Raw genomic sequence first — 22207 nt, forward strand, 5'->3', positions numbered from 1 at the left:
GGGCTGGTCTAGAAAATAGTCCAGGGCTGACTTTAGTTCCCAGTCCAGCCTTGGTTCCAACCTGCATCTAACATACTGCTACACTCTTAGCTAATTCTAATGCATCTGATCCAGTGCCCCTCTTGTCACTGGGGTAGAACCCTGAAAAGTACATCCTAGTACCTTTAGTCAGGGAACATAATTTTATTGTAATCCATTGAAATTATATGTTCTAAGTTGTATATGTTCACACACCCCGTCTCGTCTACAGGCTTTTTATTTCATTGCTCTGTTTTAAAACAGTAGGTTATGAAAAGATACAAATATGTACTTTTCACCTGTGAAAAACCAATTTAAGGAGCACAACTGTGCCTTAAAACCACTGTTGTACCTTTGAGGCACGTTTACACTGTACCTTGATGAATAAAAAATGAGTAGAAGGTAGATTTCCAGGACCAGGGTTGGGGATGACTGCATTAGGATGTTATGTATTAGACACAAAATGTGAATATTTACATATTAAAATAAATTCAGTGCAACCTTCTTGCTGTCCGCTTTCCTGTTGCATCATATATGTTGCTTCTCCAGTGTCTGTGGGGGGTACTCGTAACGCCAGAATAAGAAAAACCGCAACTTCAGTTTCAAAACTAGCAGAACTGTTGGTTTGGGTTTTCCATCTACTCCTCCTGCATAAGGACTGGGTAGATGTTAATAGCTGCAGCCAGTCAGTCAAGAGTTTCATTTCCATGATTCACTGTTGCCCAAAGGACAGCTGAGCCATTTATAGGTATGTCATTTTCTAACTGTATGCATTATCACAGAAATACTAGCCATATGTAATATGTAAGAGATAATTTTATATGTGACATATACACAAAGCTTTGAAAGCTGACAGCAGCCACAAAGTGGAATCTTTTCATTATTTCACTTTTCAAAATTATCTGTATAATTCAATGTGTGAAATGTAAACAGAGTGATTCAGAGTGGTTTGGTGTGAAATGGTTCAGAGGTCTTTACAGTGGTGGTGATAGGAACCAGGGGTCGCCATGACTACAACACAAATATAGTCATTTTATTTACTATCCAAATCCACCAGTGAACCTACACGAGTCTTCAGAGTTTTATAGGGAATGTTGATGATGGGAAAATAGTGATAAATCTGGAATAATAAGTTTTCTTTGGGGACTATTTTTTATTACAACATACAAAATGCTCTGCTTTTCTGAACAGCATGACGTATTAAAAATCTAAAATAAAATATTAATTAAAATAAAATATTAAAACACATCAGTTATATGTTAACACTTTAGCACCTTTCCAAAACTAAAGTTCCCAGATTTACTGCTAGAATGTTTAATTTCTTCTTTTTTAGCCACTTAGCTCCATCCTCTTCCATTCATATGAGGACTTGTTTGTGGATATCCTGTAACATTCTACAGTTATGTTTTTGACATAATGGGAGAAACAGGAAATGGCCAGACTCCCCTTAAACTGGCTCTGATAGTACCCAGTTTAATGAGCTAACACTGTCAAAATTTGCTGGGAGATTCTCTGGCTGGGAGGATCAGCTTTTCACATGTGTATCTCTCAATGTTGAACGTTAAATATGTATACTGGCAAGCATCTTACTTAGTGTCTTACTACTGTGTGTTATTTTAGTTTTGTACTATGACAAAACACAAATGCTTTGACATAAGAGTGCTGCCACAGGCATGAATTAAGTCTGTAATAGGATATTGGCTGTTGGTTCTGAATATATACTGGGGAGATAAGTCCCACAACAATACCAAAGAATGATCAGTGGTCATTCTGAATAGTATTAACATTATCAATCAAGTGGTACTTTATGAATTCTTTCCACCGTCTTCTCCAGCCAATCATCCTTTTGGGTCAAACCACTCCATATAGTAAGTCATGAACATTTTATATAAGGCTAGGCACATCTAGTCACATCTAGGTATGCTAAAGCCTGAGTAGATTGATAAATCAATGTGATCAGTTTTAAGCTTGAGTGCTTCTTGTATGTGACACAATACAGGGCAGCCAGTCAGAACAGAGCTCATTGCTGTATATCAGTCTTAAAGGCACCAGAACAAAACTGTCTTTTTGACATAGGGATAAAGAGAGGTTGAAAAATAGGCATGTAAATATAAATATAAATTACAACTCCTTTACATGTCATAAACAGACTTTGAGGGAAAAAGTAAATACAAGCAGTGTGCATTGTCTCTGTGAAGGAATCATTATATAAAAGAAGAATCATATAATAATATATATATATATGTATGTATATAGCATATATATAATCCTATTTCCCTACCTCTGTGCAAAATGTAAATAAAAACAAGATGCAATGATGTGCAAATCATTTACACCCTATGTTTAATTTAAAATAGTACAATAACAACAGATCAAATGTTGAGAAATTGTATTGTTTTTTGAAAACTATTTGCCCATTTTGAATTTGATGCCAATAACATGTTCCAAAAAAGTTGTGACAGTGTCAACAAAAGGCTGGTAAAGTTGTATAATGCCAAAAAGCACCTGGTGGTTTATTGGCAACAGGTCAGTAACATGATTGTGTGTAAAAAAGCATCCCAGAGAGGCTGAGTCTTTCAGAAGTAAAGATGAGGAGGGGTTCACCACTCTGTGAAAGACTGTGCAGGCAAATAGTGCATCAATTCCAGAATAACGTTTCTCAACATAAAATAGCTTTTAAAACTTTTGCTTTTCTTCATCTACAGTACACAATATCATTAAAAGATTCAGAGAATCTGGAGAAATCTCTGTATGCAAGGGACAAGGCCAAAAAACAGTATTTGCTGGCTATTGATTCTGTAGTGGAAATCACAATTATTTGTATCAAATTCCTAGTGGGCATGTATTTTTAAAAAACAATCAAATTTCTCCGTTTCAACATTTGATATGTTGTCTTTGTAGTATTTTCCTTTGAAAATGTGGTTTACTTGATTTGCATATTATTGCATTCTATTTTTATTTACATTCTGCACAGCATCCCAATATATATATATATGTGTGTGTGTGTTTATTTATATCTTTTCTGGCTCATAACAGACAATGAGTACTATAGCTGCTACCGCTGGCACGTCCCCGACTGGCACCTCTATTGATCAGATATCCCAGAGTATGAAGACTGGGAGAAATGTCACCATTGAAATCACCAATCACAGTCAAAAGTACATCTTAGCAAATCCAAAGTAGGTACAGACCAATTCATTCTGATGGTCATTCATAAAAGTCAGTATATTTTTAAATGTAAATACTGCATTTACTGTATATGAATAATATGAATTCTCTTTTTGTATATCAGGGCTCACACCACCAGTGGATACTGTTTCCATCCTCCACAGCCTACGATCGCAAAAAACACCACAGCAGTGTGCGCCTTCTCCAAAACTGCACGTGTAGCTCGTGGTGCTGTCGGGGTCCTGACGTACCAAATGCTCAGAGATGAAAAGTGCTTTGTTGCTGAACTGGCCATCATGTTCTCTGTGCCTTTTGACTACAACTGGTACGAAAACTGGTTTGCTCTGGGCATTTATAAACAAGAGATTCCATGTGATGAAGCTCTTTTCTCTAAGATGTATTATGACACTGGTCCTTTCACCAGATGCAAAAGTACAGGAAGCACCTTAACATATTCTGGAAGAGGTGTTCTTGTGAAGGCAACAATGTCTGCTGGAGGCCGATCAGTTATGAAAATAGAATTCTGGGATGAATAATGCCATCTCTGTTTTCAGATAACTCCAATCCTAGTTCAACTTTCAAAAATGCTCAAAAATAAGGGGGACACTTTTTACTGTGACCCAAATGTAGCCTTTCAACACAAACAAGATCGGGGTGGGCGATAAGGCAGAAATATAACATCATATCAATATAATATTTTTTCTTAAGACATTGTTTCATAACTACATCCAGGGCTAATTCTGCTCTCTTGAACTCCAAACTTAGCCAGGATTCAAACTCACAATCTCCCAACTGTACGGTTGGATATTTAGACAGCTACGCCAGTTAAGAGCCTTTCTTACCCTCTTTTTAACATGTAAGGGTCAGTGTAAGTACTGATGATACCCACAATATACTTGGAAGACCTTAATGTGACATAATTTATCGTGATGATGATATATCGTCATATTGCCCACCCCTAATTACATCAATCCTGCTATGAGGTAATTAGAATATATGGCTATCCAAACACATCTGTGCCAGAGCGGCCAATGTTAGCATTTTGCTAAGCCAACAAAGATGCTAGTTGAAACTACGATAATGCTAGTTTCCACTAGCATCTTTGTTGGCTTAGCAAAATGCTAACATTGGCCGGTTTTATATCGTATACTCTTTTCCACATCAGTCAGGTGATTTGCTGTGGCAGTAATCTGGGTTACTAGGATATATGGATTATTACATTTTGCTGTATCATTTTAATATGTTCTCCAAAGATAAATGAAGCTTAAAAACAATAATAAGATCATACAGCTTTTCTTAGCTAAGCTGCTGACAGTTATCTTGATGTATCAGTCAAATTAAACACAACAGTCATTAAAAATCAGTCATATTTACTCACTAGCGTTGGGACTTTACAGTGATCAATGTGATAAATGTTTAAAATGTTTTATCTAAAGATAAATATTAACTGTTTCATTAAAGTTTGCTAAAAGATCATGTGTGAAAGATGACTAGTCCACCTCAGCACCTAACATCTAAATCTTTGGTCTGATTAATGTGAACACGGTTCCCAGAATTTCTTTTTTTGTTTGCTTTAAATTGTCCTGTATGCATATTTTATCAGTTCTCAAACATGTATGTCTGCACTGAACATCTTGTAGGTGTAATTTGTTTTAAATATCTACAGATATAAATTAATAATACAGATTTATTCAGTTAATCACTTAAAAACAGGAAAAAAATTTTGTATAGTTTTAAATGTTGCACCAAAAATCAAGTCGGTCAGCTGAGACGTGTTTGTTGTCTGAAGTTCTTTAGTTTCAGCACTGGAGCTATGAGGCTAATGTAGCTAACAAGCAACCAGTTAGCATGAAGCTGGTAGGTAATTTCCAATATTTGTAGTTTGACACTGTATGACTATTTAAACATGGACTAAAGTATGTCAGCGTATGCTAAGTTAGCACCATGCTTTAATGGGGTATAAGCTTTCATGACTTGTTAGCTACATTAGCCTCGTAGCTCCAGTGCTGAAACTAAAGAACTGAACTTTAGACACTAAACACGTCTAGGCTGACTGACTACATTTGGGGTAAGCATGGAAAAAACTGTGGGAATAAGCTAAACTATCGCTTTAAACACACAACAACGCTAAATCTAGGGGTGGGAAAGCAGACTGTGGCTTTACATTAACGCTCAGAGCTGCATCACGTAATGTAAATGTAAGATATATGCCTCGAATCAACTATTAGGCAGAGGAGCCCACCAGACAGGTAGGGAAAGAATAAAAAACAAAACTCTCTGTTTCTCCCAGAGTGAAATGAGCAGTTCAGAGTGTAAATATTAACAATGCAGTCAAGAAGGATTAAGAAAAATATCACTTAAAATCAAAATCTCAGCTGCCAGATTGTTTATATCCTTATATACGCAGCTGTGCATGTGAACGATTTTCTTTGGATGGAACCACTTAACTGATATGCAGAACTTTGAAGCAGATTTAAAAGGCATTAACTTTTTATTATTATTACATTTAGGAAGAGAAAGCTTGAGAGGAAGAAGAAATAACAGCTGGAGCTCCACAGCCAGACCTGATATTATAAACTGCAAAAAATGATCTCTTGACAAATTAAACCATCAAAATCTAGTCAGTATACCCAATAATTCTATTTTTTCTTTTTTTTAAGACTAATGCAGTATTTATTTCTAGTTACATAATGTATTTTTCAGAATCGTAACAATAATATTTTTTACTTATATAAGGTAATTATATGTAGTGATCATTTTGCTTAGAATAAATAATATTTGCCAATAAATCGTTTCTTCCCATGTATATATTATATAAATTGTATAGTGGCACCACAGATAATGTGATTATGTATAAGTGGTGGATTTAAATACTGCCTTTGATGATCTGGATCATATAAGCACTGCATGTTTCAGAAGGTCATACTGGTCTACTCCTGCCCTCTACTGGCAAACACTGTTCATTACAAGAAACAAACATCACAGTATACAATGTTCAGCTTTGAAAGACGTGAAAAATTCCTGAGTTTCATTTAATTTTGCCTTTATTTGGATGGAAGAGAGAATGATTTAAAACCTGAAAGTGAACTAGTGGGTCATCTTTGAAGGTGAGCGAGTAGGTCAACATTTCTAAAAGTGTTTAATTGTGTGTGAATGTTGTCTATTGTGTCAGTTGTGCAGGAGTGTTTGAGATAAAGAAAGCCGTACTTGTCAGTTTTATCACAGTATGGCGACCACTAGGGGGCCTGCAGAAAAAGGCTTTGCGCTCGACGCTGCTGAATAGAAAAACAGGCTCTTAAACATGCCAGGCCTAATGGCTCTGCTTATGCCTCAAACTGGCTCTTACACAGAGCCCACTAGAGAGACAGGGCAAGAATTCAGCTAAAAACAAAATTATTTTCATTATTTCATTTTTTCTCATGGAGCAAAGGGAGTAATGTAATGTTTAGTATTATCAAAGAGGTCAAGAATCTTCATTTAATGGACAAAGAAGACCAGCGAATTACTCTGTAATATTGATTTGGGTTAATTTACACAGTCATAAAAAAGGCAATACAACACTACACCACTACTACTGTGCCACCACGGAGCACAAGTGACAAGCAGAATTACACCCCTCTGAATGGTGGGAGAAGAAAGGCAGGAAAACAAACAAAGGAGACCCCAAAATGGTGTCACACAAGCAACGGATAAATTCAAGAAACCGACTAAACGACCAAACGAAAACACCTCTCAAAGGAGAGCTGAGGAGTCTCTTTTCTTCTCTGTCTACGAAGGTCTGACAAGGGTGAGCTACAGCCTTAAATGGTGATACCAACAGGTGTGCCCGGGTGGCACTGATTTTTCCTTGATGTTCTGGGATTTTGAGTCTCTTGGAGTCCTGGAGCCCAGCAGCACAGGCTGACCCTTTACAAGTTGTATCTACTGTGTGATTGGTTTACTGTGGCCCTACAAATAACAGGCTTGTGTTCAAATAATATTAAACATGACAAATAATAAACTGTCAGAAGGGTCACCACTGTTTCAACGTTTCTCCATTTGTGGACAATTGCTCTGTAGTCCCAGAATCCCCTCAGTAATGGCTTTAACCATGGCTGTAACCCTTTCCAGGCTGGCAAATTTCAATGGCTTTGTTTCACATCTGTATTTGAAGCTGTTATGAGACCTTCTAACTGCTTCACACTGCCAGACAGGCTCTATTTAAGTGATTTTAGATTCAACAGGTCTGGCAGTAGTTGTGCCTGGGTGTGGTAGTGAAATTGAACCCAACAGTCACTTGAATTTGGTTAACTAGTTGTAGACAGCTGTTTGCCTCTGGTGGAACAAAACCTTGTATCTCCATTTTTTGTTTTGTTTTTTTAGTTTTTAACATCATTTGAAAATGCCTGTTGCCCTTTACATTGTGTGTAAATTTCATGAAGAATGGACCAAATGAAACGGCTCAAAATGACTTGGAAAAAAGTCTGGTTCCATTGACTTACATTAAAAGCAAAGTAGGTTTTTTCCTTCTCCTGTAAAGTTGCCATTTTGGAGATAAGAGGTTTTCTGCCGACAACAGCGTATTGCTTCCTCACGTAGAGGAATTGCTCAATATGTTGGCTGGATCTACTGTTCATTCGACTGTCGGCTTGGAGAGGTAACCAAACTATCCCGGTATCCAGACAACCACGACCTCACAGCTTTCATTACACATAAGGGATTATTCCAATTTTGTTGCCGTCTCTGTTTAAAGAAATGATGGCCCTGATCCTTCAAGGCATGTCAAATGTTATTCATTGTTGTTACCAACATTTACAGCCACTGAGCCACTGTAAACCATTTTGTTTACCATATAAACAGAAAGCACATCTTCATTCCCAATCAGCACATCTTCATCCCGCATTTGCATGACCTGAAAGTGTATCTTCATCTAGTAAGGATTCCATGAAGATATGCATCAAAAAACCAAATCGCTGTGTGGGGGTGTAGCAGGTGGAAGGAGGTTGATGGTGAAAGATGGTGATGGTCAAAACATGCAGCAGCAATCAGTAAAGCAATCTAAGCTAGGAACTTTGAGTTCAACCTTCTCTAGTTACAAACCTAATGTCTACATTCATTAGACTTTGTTCGGAAAGTCTAATTCATGAAAAAAGACATTTTACAACCTAAATACATTTACTTTTTTTCTCTGAGGTGATAGTCAGTGGAAATAGTGTATATACTGTAAATTCAATGCATCAAAGAGAAAAAAAAAACATTTAGTAATCTAAATCTAAATTATGATGACAAATAGACCCCCACCAGGACCAGCAGCCTCTCTGCAGTCCCAGCAATCGGTCAGACATACAGCTGTAAATTAAGCTTTAACACATCACCATTTCCTCCAAGGACTGCCAGCCTTGCTTCTTTCTTCCTGGAGGCTGAAGCTGGACATCGGTTGAAAATGTACTGATCTTGCTCACAACAGCAATCAGTTCCACTGTTGAAGTTATTTAGTTTGGGTGCACAGTACTATTGTTTGGTCGAGTTAAATTAATTTACACTTTCATTAACCTTTGACCAGAGTTGGAACTGCAGCCCCAATAAAAGTCCCTGATAATAAGTGAAATTTGACATGCTGATCTATTAGAGGCACTTCATCTTCCAACTGATGTCCAGCTTCAGCCTCCAGGAAGAAAGAAGCAAGGCTGACTGGAAATGGTGAAATGGAGGAAATGGTGATGTGTTAAAGCTTCATTTACAGCTGTATGTCTGACAGGTTGGTGGGGACTGACTGAGCGAGGCTGGTGGTCCTGGTGCGGATTAAGATTACTAAATGTTACTGTTTTCTCTTTGATGCATCGAATTTACAGTATATACATTATTTCCACTGACCATCACCTCAGAGAAAAAACGTAAATGTATTCAGTTCACTAGAAATGGAGATATTAGTCTATAAATAACCTCAATGCACATTTAAAAAAATCATTCACGCCCCCCCGCATACTCCAGTAAGTGCCTCCCCCTATGCTGCATAGTAGGTTAAAGCCACGATCAGTCAGTCAGAAGTTTCATTTCCAAGACTGATTGTCATCAGAAGCACAGATAAGCACTGCATACCTGACCAGGCAAGTTCTTTCTTTTCTAACTTTATTGCTTTTTTTGTTTATGCTTTCGCATTATTTATTGTATATTGAATTGTATAGATTGTGGGTGATGAAGTGCCTCTGATAGATCAGCATGTCAAATTTGACTTATAGTCAGGGACTTTTATAGCTCCAGTTCTGGTCAAAGGTTAAGGTTAACTAAAGTGTAAATGAATTTAACTTGACCATGAGCAGTTTGGCAAATCATCACTGAAGAGACATAAGTTACCTCATATAACACTTTTAGCTCTAGCATTAAACTATCCAGGTCGCGGTGGGGTGCTGGAGCCTATCCCAGCCGTCATTGGGCGGAAGGCAGGATACACCCTGTACAGGTCGCCAGTCCATCGCAGGGCAGACAAACAGACATACACATTCACACACACACTCACACCTAGGGGCAATTTAGCATGTCCAATCAGCCTGACTGCATGTTTTTGGACTGTGGGAGGAAACCGGAGTACCCGGAGGAAACCCACGCAGACACGGGGAGAACAGGCAAACTCCACACAGAAATGACCCTGGTCACCCACCCGGGAATCAAACCCAGGCCCTGAAGGATAAGCGGTTTAGATGATGGATGGATGGATGGATTAAACTATCCATAACAACAATTTACAATTACATTACATTAACCATAATTTTAAATACAGTCATATGTAAAAGAAGGTTTAGGTGCCCTGATCAAATTCTATGATGTTGATTTTTTGAGTGTAGACAGGTTACACGTCCTCTGCAGAGACACACTGCTGCACACTTTAATACACAATTACTGTTTATTTACTGAATTTTAATATATTGGAAAAAAATAAGGCATAAAATGTGGCCTGTGCAAAAGTCATGACAAAATTTATAATTTATGTTTTGCTTTTTTCCCAATATGTTAAATTCAGCAAATAAACACAAATTGTTGTTGTAGATTGTAGATTCTGTAGATTTTGTAAATTGTTTTTTGCAGTTTTCAGCTGCAAAATCAGCAACATGTAATCTGACCAGGGGTGTTCAAACTGTACATTTATTCATTTTAGATTAAATTCTATGGTCTGTTAGCCTCTTAACAATCTTCTGAGCTAGTTGTTAAAGACACTTGTATTCTTAAGTAGTGTATGTTCAGAAGCACCATTCCATACTTCTACATTTGCTTTTGTTGTGATATAGACTTGCAATTTTGATAAACCTTTATTGTGGCTCTGATGAAACACACCAATAATAAGTGTTTCTATAGTGATGTGAATTGCATTCTGAATGTGTGTGCATGTTCACACAGAAAACATATTGGCTCATGCAAACTTATTGCCTCAAAAAAAAAAAAGTAAAGTTATTTAACAGGTTCAAGCTTAAATTATTTTATATATGCGTTATAATTCATTTGTCATTTTTTTAGCAATAATTTTTAGAAACTTAACTGCAAAAACAGCCTGTTTTGAATTGTTGGGTAATTTGCCAAAGCAAGACTAAGAGAAATATTTAGAAATGCATGTAAAACACCTGTTCATAATGATCCTGTTCTATGATGTAACATACCTCAGGGCTTCTGAGGGCGCAGCTGTTTAAGAGTTGACCCTATCAGCAGGCAAATGCGAGTTTAAACACCAGTGATGCAACAGCCATCTGTGTCCAGGAGACTGAGAGATCAAAACAGTCCTCTCTCTCTCTCTCTGTTTGTGTCCAGTGGTCCTCCTTCTCCCCCATCACTCAGGACAGTGCTAGCCAACACAGGTGTCTGTTAGCAGTTAGCATTCTCTTACAAGTGTGCTGAGCTTCAACAACATTGTGTTAGCAGCAGGTTGAAAAGATGTGGCAGAGCGTCCCATCACTTAGAGAAAGCTTATGCTAGCTGCTGATTATTTGGCTAAATGGTTATCCTGTTTGTTCACTGTGGGCCACCATAAATGTATGTGTTTTGTGGCTAGGCCAATCAGAGTGCTCAGGTTCTTCTGTATAGTTCAGTCATGCTAGTAGAGCCATGGAACGTCGGCCTTACCCACCAGGTTTCTCATGTTCCTGATTAAACCGATGGGTTTTCCAAGTCAGTGTGATTTTTGACTCACACAATAACAAACTAATTTCTACACTAGCCTTCACCCTCCTAGCACTGGATGTGTTTTCTACTGGGGAATGACCTAGCTATTGGGAGCAATTGTACAAAACTAAATTGGGAAATAATACCCCCCAAAAAAATGAAAAAAATAAAAAATGGAAGACCACAAACTAGAATAACAAATATATTTTGAAATGTAACATAAATGGCAAATACAGAGAGAGAGAGAGAGAGAGTAGGTCTTTGATATGGGCAAGGTAGGGGCATCTTAAGGTTCAGTCAACAAAATCATGCTCATCCTAATGACACCTCCAGCAGTCTCTCTTACTCAGACTCAATGCAGCAAAGGTTCTCTAATAATCTCCACAGTTAAGTTTCACACTGATGGAAATTCCCTGTTCTGGTTGTCTGGTAGGATAGTCTGGCAAATCTTCTCATCTCACAACAATTTTTCCAAGGAACATTTACCCTGTATGCACCATGGTGTCCATGGAACAACAAGCACCACAAAAATATACATATGCAGTGCTGTGAAAAAGTATTTGCCCCTCACCTGATTTCTTCTATTTTTGCTACTTAAATGTTTCAGATCATCCAACTCATTTAAATAAGATATATATAACATGAGTAAACACATAATGCAGCTTTTAAATTATCCTTTCATTTGTTGAAGATAAAGATTGATTCAAAACCTATAGCACCATGTTTGACTGCTGGTATAATGTTCTTATGGTGGAATGTAGTGTCAGCTTTACACCAGATGTAATGGGCCTCTTGGCTTCCAAAATGTTCCACCTTTGACTCATCAGTCCACAGAATGTTATCCCAAAAGTCTTGGGGGTCATCTAGATGTTGTTTTGGCAAATGAAAGATGAGTCTTTGTGTTTTTGGTCAGCAGTGGTTTGCGCCTTGCAACTCTCCCATGGTTGGCCATTTTTGCCCAGTGTCTTTGTTATCATGGAATCACATACATTGACCTAAATTGAGGCCAGTGAGGCCTGCAGTTCTTTAGATGTTCGTCTGGTTCTTTTGTGACCTCCTGAATGAGTTGTTGATGCGCTCCTGGTGAAATTTTGGTAGGCCAGCCACTCCTGGGAAGGTTCTCCACTGTTCCAAGTTTACTCCATTTGTGAATAATGGCTCTCACTCTGGTTTGCTGGAGTCCCAGAGCCTTAGCAATGGCTCTCTAACCCTTTCCAGAATGGTAGACTTCAATGACTTTGTTTCGCATCTGTATTTGAATGTCTTTGAACATGGCATCATATGCTGCTTTTTGAGACCTTCTGGTCTTCTTCATATTGCCAGGTTCTGTTTAAGTGATGTTTAGATTTAGCAGGTGTGGCAGTAATCATGCCTGGATGTGGTGGTGAAACTGAGCCCAACAGTCAATTGAATTTTGTTTAACTGGTTGATTTAGTAGCTAAGGAGGCAATGACTTTTTCACATGTGACCAGATAGGGCTGAAAATTTCCTTTCCATAAATCATCATTTTAAAACAGCATTTTTTGTTTACCTAGGTTATCACTGTCTAATATTTAAGCTAGATTAAATTAAATACTAGAAAACTATAATAACTTGAAGAATATTAAGGGATAGAAAGTAATAATAAGAAGAATATTTGTTTATGTGATTTTTGTCTTTTCTTGCTCACAACAGACAATGGATCCTGCAGCTGTTACTGCTGGTGCGTCTCTGGCTGGCACCTCTGTCGAGCAGATATCCCAGAGTATGGGAACATGGAGACATGTCACCATTCAAATCTCCAATCGCAGTGAAACATATATCTTAGCAAATCCAAAGCAAGTACAGATTAATTTTAGAACCAATTCATTTTGATTACAGGTCATTCAGCCAATCAGTAATGTAATCAGTTTAACAAATACCAGATGATATCATCTTGCTATTCTTATTATGTGTTAAAATCCTTCTTGTCTCATGTTGTCTGTCTGCCTGTTTCCTGCTAGAGATCTATGTTGTTGATCTATGTCTCTCTTTCTCCATGTATCAGGGTCCACACCAACAATGGATATTGTTTCCGTCCTCCACAACCGACCATTGAAAAAAACACCATAGAGGTGTGCTCCTTCTCCAAGATGGCACGCGTACCTCGTGGATGTTTTGGAGTCATGACATATCAGATCCTCAGAAATAGAAAGGACTGTGTTGCTGAACTGGCCATCATGTTCTCTGTGCCTTTTGCCTACAAGTGGTTTCAAAACTGCTTTGCTCTCGGCATTTATGAAGCAGGCACTGCATGTGATGATGCTCTGTCCTACCAGATGTATTATATCACTGGTCCATTCACCAAAAGCAGAGGCACAGGGAGTACCTTAACTTACTCTGGGGGAGATGTCATTGTGAAGGGAACCATGTCTACTGGAGGCCGATCAGTTATGAAAATTGAATTTTGGGATGCATAGTTGTGTTGCTTTTTACCAAAACTTAGAGTAATTACAGTGTATCTGTTAACTTTAGTTCAACTTAAAAAAAAAAAAAACAAAGATCAGAAATAGGAGATAAAGAGAGTGGGCACTATAACCAGGGATGGGGGAGTAGCGAGGTAGCGCGCTACTTTTTGTAGTTAACTACAAATTTTTGTTGCTAATAGCTGTAGCCACTACAGTTGTATGAAATGTAGCTAATAGCTGTAGTGCCTACAAAGTTTTGTGTAGCTATAGCGAAAATTTCCACTACAATTTCGCTACAGGCTTCAGGTGATCCGCGCAAAATGCGAACCATAGAATGCGGTCTTTAACCAGGCTGGTGGCGACTGTGCAGTCCTGACTGAGCCGCGCACAGTTCGAGTGAACGGTCACGTGCAGATCACCCTTACTAGTAGGATTAGCTCAGGGGTCGCAACCAACATGTTAAGAAGAGCCATTTTGTCCTTTCAACAAAAATGAGACCACCTTGGGAGCCACAACATGTTATGTCCGTTTTACCATCTCGGCTGTAAAGTCTCAGTATGTGCTGATGTCCTAGTACAGGCTAAAAATATAAACGAAAACGCAGACTTACTTTGCTCTGCTTTAAGCTTTAGGTCAGCTATAGACGCTTTTCTCGCATCTCAGTCAGGAAACTATTCCGCGAGATTCTTGTAAAATGTCTCTCAACATTCAACTTATTATGAGGCTGAAGTTGCTTCTCTGAGGCGCCAGATTGTACTGCTGCGTCATTTAAGGTGGAACGGGACAATTCGAACAAGAAACAGGAGAATGAGAAGCGACTTCAGCTTTGCAAGTTGTTGCACATTAAATGTATGAAGATACCAGCTGTAGTACTTGTAAATGCAAATAAGTCCATTCATCTCCAAATTATCGATGCTTGTCTTAAATCTCTCTCTCTGCCATTTCGTTATCTGTGTTGCTGTGTGTCCAGCAGTCTGCGCGTCAGTCTTCAGCGTTAAAGGGTGAATTAGCAGTTATGCGTTAACTCCAGCGTTTAAGACCATTTATTGTGAAAACTGTGTTAGAACTGTGTGTTATAATGATTGTACAGTAAAGGAGGATTATGTTATGTTATTTTACCTAAAAATCTAGTTCTGCTGTGGAGCCGCAGCAGCTCCGCAGCAGTGGAGAGATTATTCAGGCCTGATTCTCAACCCAAACAGAGCCAGAGTCACTGATGAGGATTTTGGGGCTAAAGTGTTGCTGAAGTTTAAAGGACTCTGAATGTCATGTCTGTAAATATCATGCTGAAATTTTTTAATTGGAACAGTTTTATTTTAACAGTTGACAGTGCTTTGCACAAAGTTGTTTGGTATGTATTCATTTATTTTTGTTGATTTTTGTTAGGAAAAACCTGGAATGATTGACTTTGCCTTTAGTTGTTTGTGTGTTTTTGTAAAGTTTTGTTGGATATCACACCTTTGGTTGTGTAACTTTGATTGTTGGTCACACTTAAACTCACTTTTTGGTGATCTTTTTGTATATTTGCAGCTTTTCAATTGTTTCTTTCTGGCACATGATTAAATGCAGTGTCTTATTCACACTGTCAGTTGGGCTTGTTTGGTGTGTCAGGTGGAGATTCACAAACATTCTGACAATCACGCTTTGACAGTAGATAGAAAGTAGCCACTACTTTTTCTGGAAAAATAGCTAAATTGTAGTTAGCTACAAACTTTGGGAAAGTAGCTACAAAGTAGCTAACTACTATTTCTTCAGTAGCTATCCTAACCCTGATCAGCATAGAGTAAGACACAGGGGATTCCATTATGAGACGTGATGATTAAACACCAGGGCAGAAAGGCACATACAAAGCACTGAACTTGCAGGGGAGGTCACCACTAGCAATACACTTCACGCTGACGGTACACTGACCCCCAGCACAAAACACACTGACAACCCACACCCCAACACAGAATAATACACAACACATCTTAACTCTAACAAATAACTAAATTTTAACAACATCAAAGTTCCTTTTTAGGAGGGTGTGCGGCTACTGTGAGCCCCCACATGTGGCCGATCACATGGCCATGCCTCCCGAGCCTTTTAGAGCCAGCTCATTGTTCATCTCTTCTGCCCCTGTCCTGCAGCTTTCCACCACTCAAAACAACCAATCACTGATATGTTGTATTAAGGGATTCATGCATGACATGATGGTATCTGACTGTGATTACAATATGACATAAATTGAGACATCTTCCCTTCACAGTGAGAGACGCTGTGTTAAAAAAAACAAAAACATTTGCCTTCTGCTGGAATCATAGATCACATTGAGGCGTCTCCTTTGGCCTCACCTATAGAGGTGCGAGAGCAGCATTGAACAGTGCAGGCTCACGTTTGAATGAAAAGATGTGTCGTCTTCGACAACCCAGTGTATGATTCCTTGGGCATTTAGAGATGGCACAAGGCATTCAACCTGATACTGAACATTTACAAGCCTTACACAAGCGCTGGCTTCAAAAGCCACAGCAGCCTTGTGCTCATTCCTAGGAATGCTCTCGTGGTACAGCAAATTCGTACCCCATTATGCAAATGAAGAAGCTAACATAGACTGCAGAAGCAGAAAATGTTTTGTTGCAGTGAAACAGATGTTTGTGGACAAAACAGCTTAATTTCCATATATGGACTGTATGGACTGAGCAGTGAATGGTACGTTTTGAACCTTCATAATTTTTTTTAACACTTTAGCATTTACATACTGCATAAGACTCCCTGAAAAAAAGTGAGGAAAAATCAGTTTTCCATGAAATGTGAAAACATTTTTAATGAATGTTTGTTTCAGAAAGACAAAATAACTTGTAGTCATAAGCAGTAATACGATTTAACTGGTTTACATATGACTCAGTGGTTCTTCTTAATTATGTAAACCTCTGTGATAATGACCTCCTGAAAAGTTGTTTGTGTTCTGGTCTGCAAGAAAAATTCAGGAAATTCAACACCTGAATGTTGGGGTGTTTCTCTTTGATCTAAAACGAAACAGGTTGGACAGTGTGTTATGCAACATGGTGATGAGCAGAGCGGTTCAAAGAGGATGAAGAGCTGAGAACACTGCAGCACTGATCAGCAGATACAGACAGCACTGACAGTCAAAGGTGTGTAGCAGTTCATAATATTTACTCAGTTCTGTGTACTTAAGTAAGATTTAGATGGATTTGTACTGTCCTGGATTTTCAGATGACATTACTTTCATGTCTACTCGGTTTGTTAGTGAGTAAAGTTTCATTTTGTTCCATTTCGGTCATTAACATTTTAATTCATTCCTGCTTTATTTCATTCTGTGGTGCTGGTGGAAGCATCTTTGCTGCTTTGTGATAGATTAGAGCTGTACAAACCTCACTTACTGTGCTGATGGGTGTTGGATGTTCTATGAAGCCCCCCTCCAGTTCTAGAAGTTAATATTCTAGTCGCTTTTGGAGCTGCTACTTTTGTTCTTGTACTCAAGCTGCTGTTTGAAAAAGTATGTGTACTTTTACTGCAGTCATTATTTCACTGCAGTAACAGCACATTTGCTGGAGGATGGGATTTCCATCAGTGACCTTTATTTATGTTAAAACTTTGAAGATCCAGATGGAGCACAAGTGAAATGCAAAACATGCCTCGATGTGACTATAATAAAAAGCCAGTCATGCAAGCACAGTCTTTTTAACCCTTGTGTGGTGTTCAGGTCTGTGGGACCCATTTTCGATGTTTACCAGAAGAAAAAATGATCATTTATTATTATTTCAACCTCAGATTTCTTGGTCTTCGCTCATTTTCTGTGAAGAACATATAAAATAACACATTTTCAGTGACTTCACACTGTTCACCCCCTAAACATTTATATTATACACATGTGGTGTTAGGTGAACCCACGGGGAATAAACGTGTGGAGGTGCTGTTTCCTTTCACTCCGTTCTCCTCCTACCTGGCCTGCTGTTAGTGTGTGTGTGTCCGTGTGTGTGTATGTGTGTGTATATATGTGTGTGTGTGTGAGAGGGTGGACAACAGGGACAGGCTGCTGACTGGCTACAGCTGCTAAAGGAGAACCCTACGCTGGCCACTCGTGATATTTTAAACATTTGGTATTTTTATATGAATTGTTATGGCTGTACTGATTTAAAAAAAGAATAATGCGGTGGGTCCACCAGACCACCAAGTAACAAACACATCAACACCACACAAGGGTTTATATGAATGTGAGGGCTTCCGAATATAATTTTTGGATATCCACATTTAGTGGGAAATTACAATCGCAAATAACAAAAATGAAAATTCCCTTTTTTAAAAGCACAGGAAGACTTTTAAATGTATCTGTATTGGTATCAGAATATTAGCCACAACCTTACTTCATCATAACTTCATTACAGCATCAAATCGAAAGGAAACCTGGGTGTCATCCAACCGACATAGGTGTGACTGTTTTGGAAAGTGCAGGGATGTGGAAAAAAGCTTGCTTGACTGATAACAGGTTCACAACAAAGGTCAGTTATGCAATATTGAAGATGTGTTTTTTTTTTTTAGGTGTAACTAGTTCTTCTGGAAGACGTGGTGTCAATAATCTGCCAGACAGCCATCTGCAGGGTTTTGGGTTATTTAAGCCAGGTCAGATTGGCAAACATAACATTTCTGTGACATGTTTAGAAAGTAGAGAAAGTGTGATGTGGTGCCGTATAGGTGTCCTCAGAACGGAATATGCTTGACGTCCCCTACAGGTGCCTTTCCGATGAATAAAAACTCACGCAGTGCCTTTTAGATGCCCTTCCAAGTAAGAAAACACAACAGTGCTCTTGAAATGTAGAGGAAAAAACAAAAAAAACAAAAAAAACAAACTGAAGAAAATGGAATGAAGTGCCCTACAATCTCCACCACAACGTGCCCTCTAGGGTAGACTTTCCCAAAGTGGGTGGTATGACGACAGTTCAGAGGGGCCGCCAAACACTTTGATATGATTTTTAATTTAGCTCTCAAACTCTGCTTACATCTAAAACACACTATGACGTTAGGCTAATCTCTCAGGGGAGGCAATGATGCCTGTTACCATTTGGCATAAACAAATATTTCTCTTTAAGCTACATATTTTAGAGCCTTTGTGGAAATTTGTGGAATATCCAGGAGTGTAAATGTCTTCTTTGAGAAAAGTAGTGACTGAGTGATTGTCATCTATCAGTTTACCCTCACAACTACCTTTGAACGTGTAGAGAGAGAGAGAAAGAGAGAGAGAGAGAGAGAGACCAGCTTTACCATTAATCAAATAAAATTAGTAAGCAAAACAAGTAAAGTCTTCACTCTCACAATAATCTGATTGAGTCTTCATCAAATAATATTTTATTTTAAGTGCAGCAAATCTAGAAAATTTGCTTTGCAATGCTGGAGAGAGCTAAGACAGTTGAAAAAAATAAAAAAAGAGTGCGCTAACTTTGGAGAGAGCAGCCAAAAGCTATCAAAAGCTGTGAGGGACTCTGCTCAACATTTAGTGTGAGCTAATTAGATGTGTTGACATTTGTTTTATTTGTGACACACTGCAATTTTTTTCTATTTCAAAATAATTATATGAAAATGAAGTAGTTTTTATGATTTCTTTTTCTTTTATGGCTCACAACAGGCAATGGATCCTGCAACAGCTGGTAATTCTGAGGCATCCCTGACCAGCACCTCCACTGAGGACATTTCCCAGAAAATGAAAACAGGGAGAAATATGACCATTGAAATCTTCAACTGCAGTGAAAAGTACACCTTAGCAAATCCAAGGCAAGTTACCAGTTGTTACCACTATTAGAAAAGCCATTACTGTGTCCTAAACATACTTCCAAAAAACAGTGAATGTAAAAACATGTGATATTTGAATCAGCTAAAGAAGGCTTGAATCCAGTCCGAGGCATCTGAGTCGGCTGTAGTTCCAGCCAGGCCGGAGGGAGGTGTGACATTGTGTTAAATGCAAGAAAGATTGTCTCGCCTCATACTAGCTGTCCACCAGTTATCTTTGTCAGGCCCTAATTTTAGCATATTACGCATATAACAATTATGAATTATCTTTTTCTTTATCTTAGGACGTACACCCGCAGTGGATACTGTTTCCATCCTCCACAGCCTACGATTGCAATAAACACCAAAGCAGTGTGCTCCTTTTCCAAAACCGCATTCGCTGCTTGTGGTGCCGTTGTGGGTCCTGACGTACCAAATCCTCACAAATGAGAAGCACTCTGTCGGCGAACTGGCCGTCATGTTCTCTGTGCCTTTTGACTACAACTGGTACGAAAACTGGTTTGCTCTCGGCATTCATGAAGAATCCATCTCATGTGATGATAACCTTTTCAAGCAGATGTACTATGACACTGGTCCGTTCATCAGAAGCAGAGGTACTGGGAATGCCATCAGGTATTCTGGAAAAGCTGCTCTTGTGAGGGGAACGATGGCTGCTGCTGGTCAATCGGTCATGAAGGTTGAATTTCAGGACGTGTAGTTTTGCTGCTTTTGGTCGAAACTTAAAGAGTAATGATGTCCCCATAGTTTCAGATGACTGTGGGAGGGAAATGGGGGAGGGGAATGGCAACACAATAAAGCAAAAGAAAAACGGAATATCGCTCTGTCACCTTCCACTGTGATCCAAATGAAGCCTTTCAACACAATTAGGGATGGATAATAAGGCAAAAATAACATCGATATATTGGAGCACATTTTCTTGATACACAATTTCAATAGTCTGAACTCAGATTCATGTTTTGTAATTGTCTTTAATTAGGCTAGTTAAACAGGTAAGACTCCTCCGCTGCACAAGTAGGGTGCTTCCTTGTCTAGACACACTAAGTCAGCAGGCATGGTGTACTTTGGTTTCTTATCAGCAAGAACAAAGTAGGTTTCTGTTTGCTTTTATTTTCTTTTAGTCTATTAAATCACTGCAATAGGGTTTGGTTTTACTTTGTTTTTTCCATCACTGGCTTAGTCTCTTCTATTCTACTCCACTTCCAAGTGTATATCTTTATAGACAAAATCAGAATGTTTGTAAACATTTCTGAAGTTTTCATGACTTAATTTGCAATAAATACTAACACAACAACCAAACGGAGTAAGTTCTTGTTGTGTTTTAGTCTATGATGTCAAACGTAACCAAGTACGTAATTGATTTAACTCGTTTTTTTTTTCCTGTCTTCCAGCTATCTAAAGCAGGTAGAACTGTTATGAACAGTACTGACCCCATCAAAGACCTTCTGTGTTCACTAGCACTCACAGCTGTAGCTAACCACAATTCAGCGAATCCTTTAAGATGAAGTTCTCCAGTGGGCCTCGTGCAGAGCTGCAGAAACCCTGTATTGGATTTCGCTGGGTGTGCTGATAGAAAACATGTCGTTGGTCTGACAGATTTTACCCTATGTGACTCAGACTCAAAGTAAAGTCTTTTAACCCCACTGACCTGATACGACGCTTGAGAGGACATCTCTCAGCCTAGTACAATATCAGAAGACAGCAGAGCTACACTGTTAGAAATAAAGGTACTTTGCAGGTACGTTTTTCGTTCATCAAGGTACAAACAGAGGTTTTAAGGTCCAGTTGTGAACCTTAAATACGTTTTTCCAGGTGAAAAGTTCGTATTTGTACCTTTTTTTATAACCTGACGTTTTAAAACAGAACAGTAAAATAAAAAGCCTGGAGACGAGACGGGGTGTGTGGAGTCAATACAGCTTAGACAATATAATTTCAGTGGATTAAGGTACAGTTATGTTCCCTGACTAAAGGTACTGAGATGTACCCTTCAGGGTTCGACCCTAGTGACAAGAGGGGTACTGCCCCAGTGACAGTTTAGTACCTTTATTTCTAAGAGTGTAGCGAAGACAACTAACACAACAAAAAAAAGCCAGAAAACCAATTTGACCAATACCAAACATACAGCAGCAACAGTCAGAAAGCTAAAGGATTCACGGCGTCAGTCCCACATCTGTGTTAAGCCTAACATTTCAGTGAATCGATCCCAACTTTGAGCCTCACAGTGCAGTTCTGCATGCACGAGAACTCGGGGGCTCTCGCACAGTCAGTGTTCTGATTGCAGAGTTTGGCAATAAATGTTTTAAAGCAGTATCGGTATCAGCCGCAAAAACACTGAACAGTCCATTTCTAGAATCTTCCCTACACGTGCAGGTCACACAGTTGCAGAATCTGCACAATGCCAGCTGCGAATGAAGATATACGCTTATCGTACATGTGGAATGAAGACACACTGGTTAAACAAACCCTGCTGAGAAAAACAACACAGACCAGCATTTGTTGTGTTGTGAACTTTTGGTTTGTGTTGGTGATGCTGGTCACTAGCAAGAACATTTTTGAAACACAACAAATGCTGGTCACCAGCAAGACCAACATGTTGTGGGCAGTAGTAGAAAGGATTATGGTATATTCTGCAGACAGATGACATCAAATGAGAACTTTATACACCTTCCCTAAAGTTAAACTGTAACATT

General features: G+C 38.7%; 2 protein-coding genes and 1 pseudogene across 2 annotated transcripts; all 3 read left to right on the forward strand.

The window, feature by feature from the left end:
• The first annotated feature begins 681 nt into the window (after positions 1 to 681).
• On the forward strand, positions 682 to 4240 carry LOC118823800 (DELTA-actitoxin-Ate1a-like). Its single transcript, XM_036593617.1, has 3 exons — positions 682 to 766; positions 3055 to 3197; positions 3311 to 4240. Exons 2-3 carry the CDS (start codon positions 3058 to 3060, stop codon positions 3720 to 3722), a joined length of 552 nt encoding a protein of 183 aa, XP_036449510.1. The 5' UTR covers positions 682 to 766; positions 3055 to 3057; the 3' UTR covers positions 3723 to 4240.
• A 7339-nt stretch (positions 4241 to 11579) lies between these two features.
• LOC118823860 (DELTA-actitoxin-Aeq1c-like) lies at positions 11580 to 13751 on the forward strand. Its single transcript, XM_036593701.1, has 3 exons — positions 11580 to 11588; positions 12988 to 13130; positions 13340 to 13751. Exons 1-3 carry the CDS (start codon positions 11580 to 11582, stop codon positions 13749 to 13751), a joined length of 564 nt encoding a protein of 187 aa, XP_036449594.1.
• A 4438-nt stretch (positions 13752 to 18189) lies between these two features.
• LOC118823861 lies at positions 18190 to 20217 on the forward strand (annotated as a pseudogene).
• The last annotated feature ends 1990 nt before the right edge of the window (positions 20218 to 22207 follow it).

The sequence above is a fragment of the Colossoma macropomum genome, unplaced genomic scaffold, assembly GCF_904425465.1.
Source record: "Colossoma macropomum unplaced genomic scaffold, Colossoma_macropomum, whole genome shotgun sequence".
Classification (NCBI taxonomy): domain Eukaryota; kingdom Metazoa; phylum Chordata; class Actinopteri; order Characiformes; family Serrasalmidae; genus Colossoma; species Colossoma macropomum.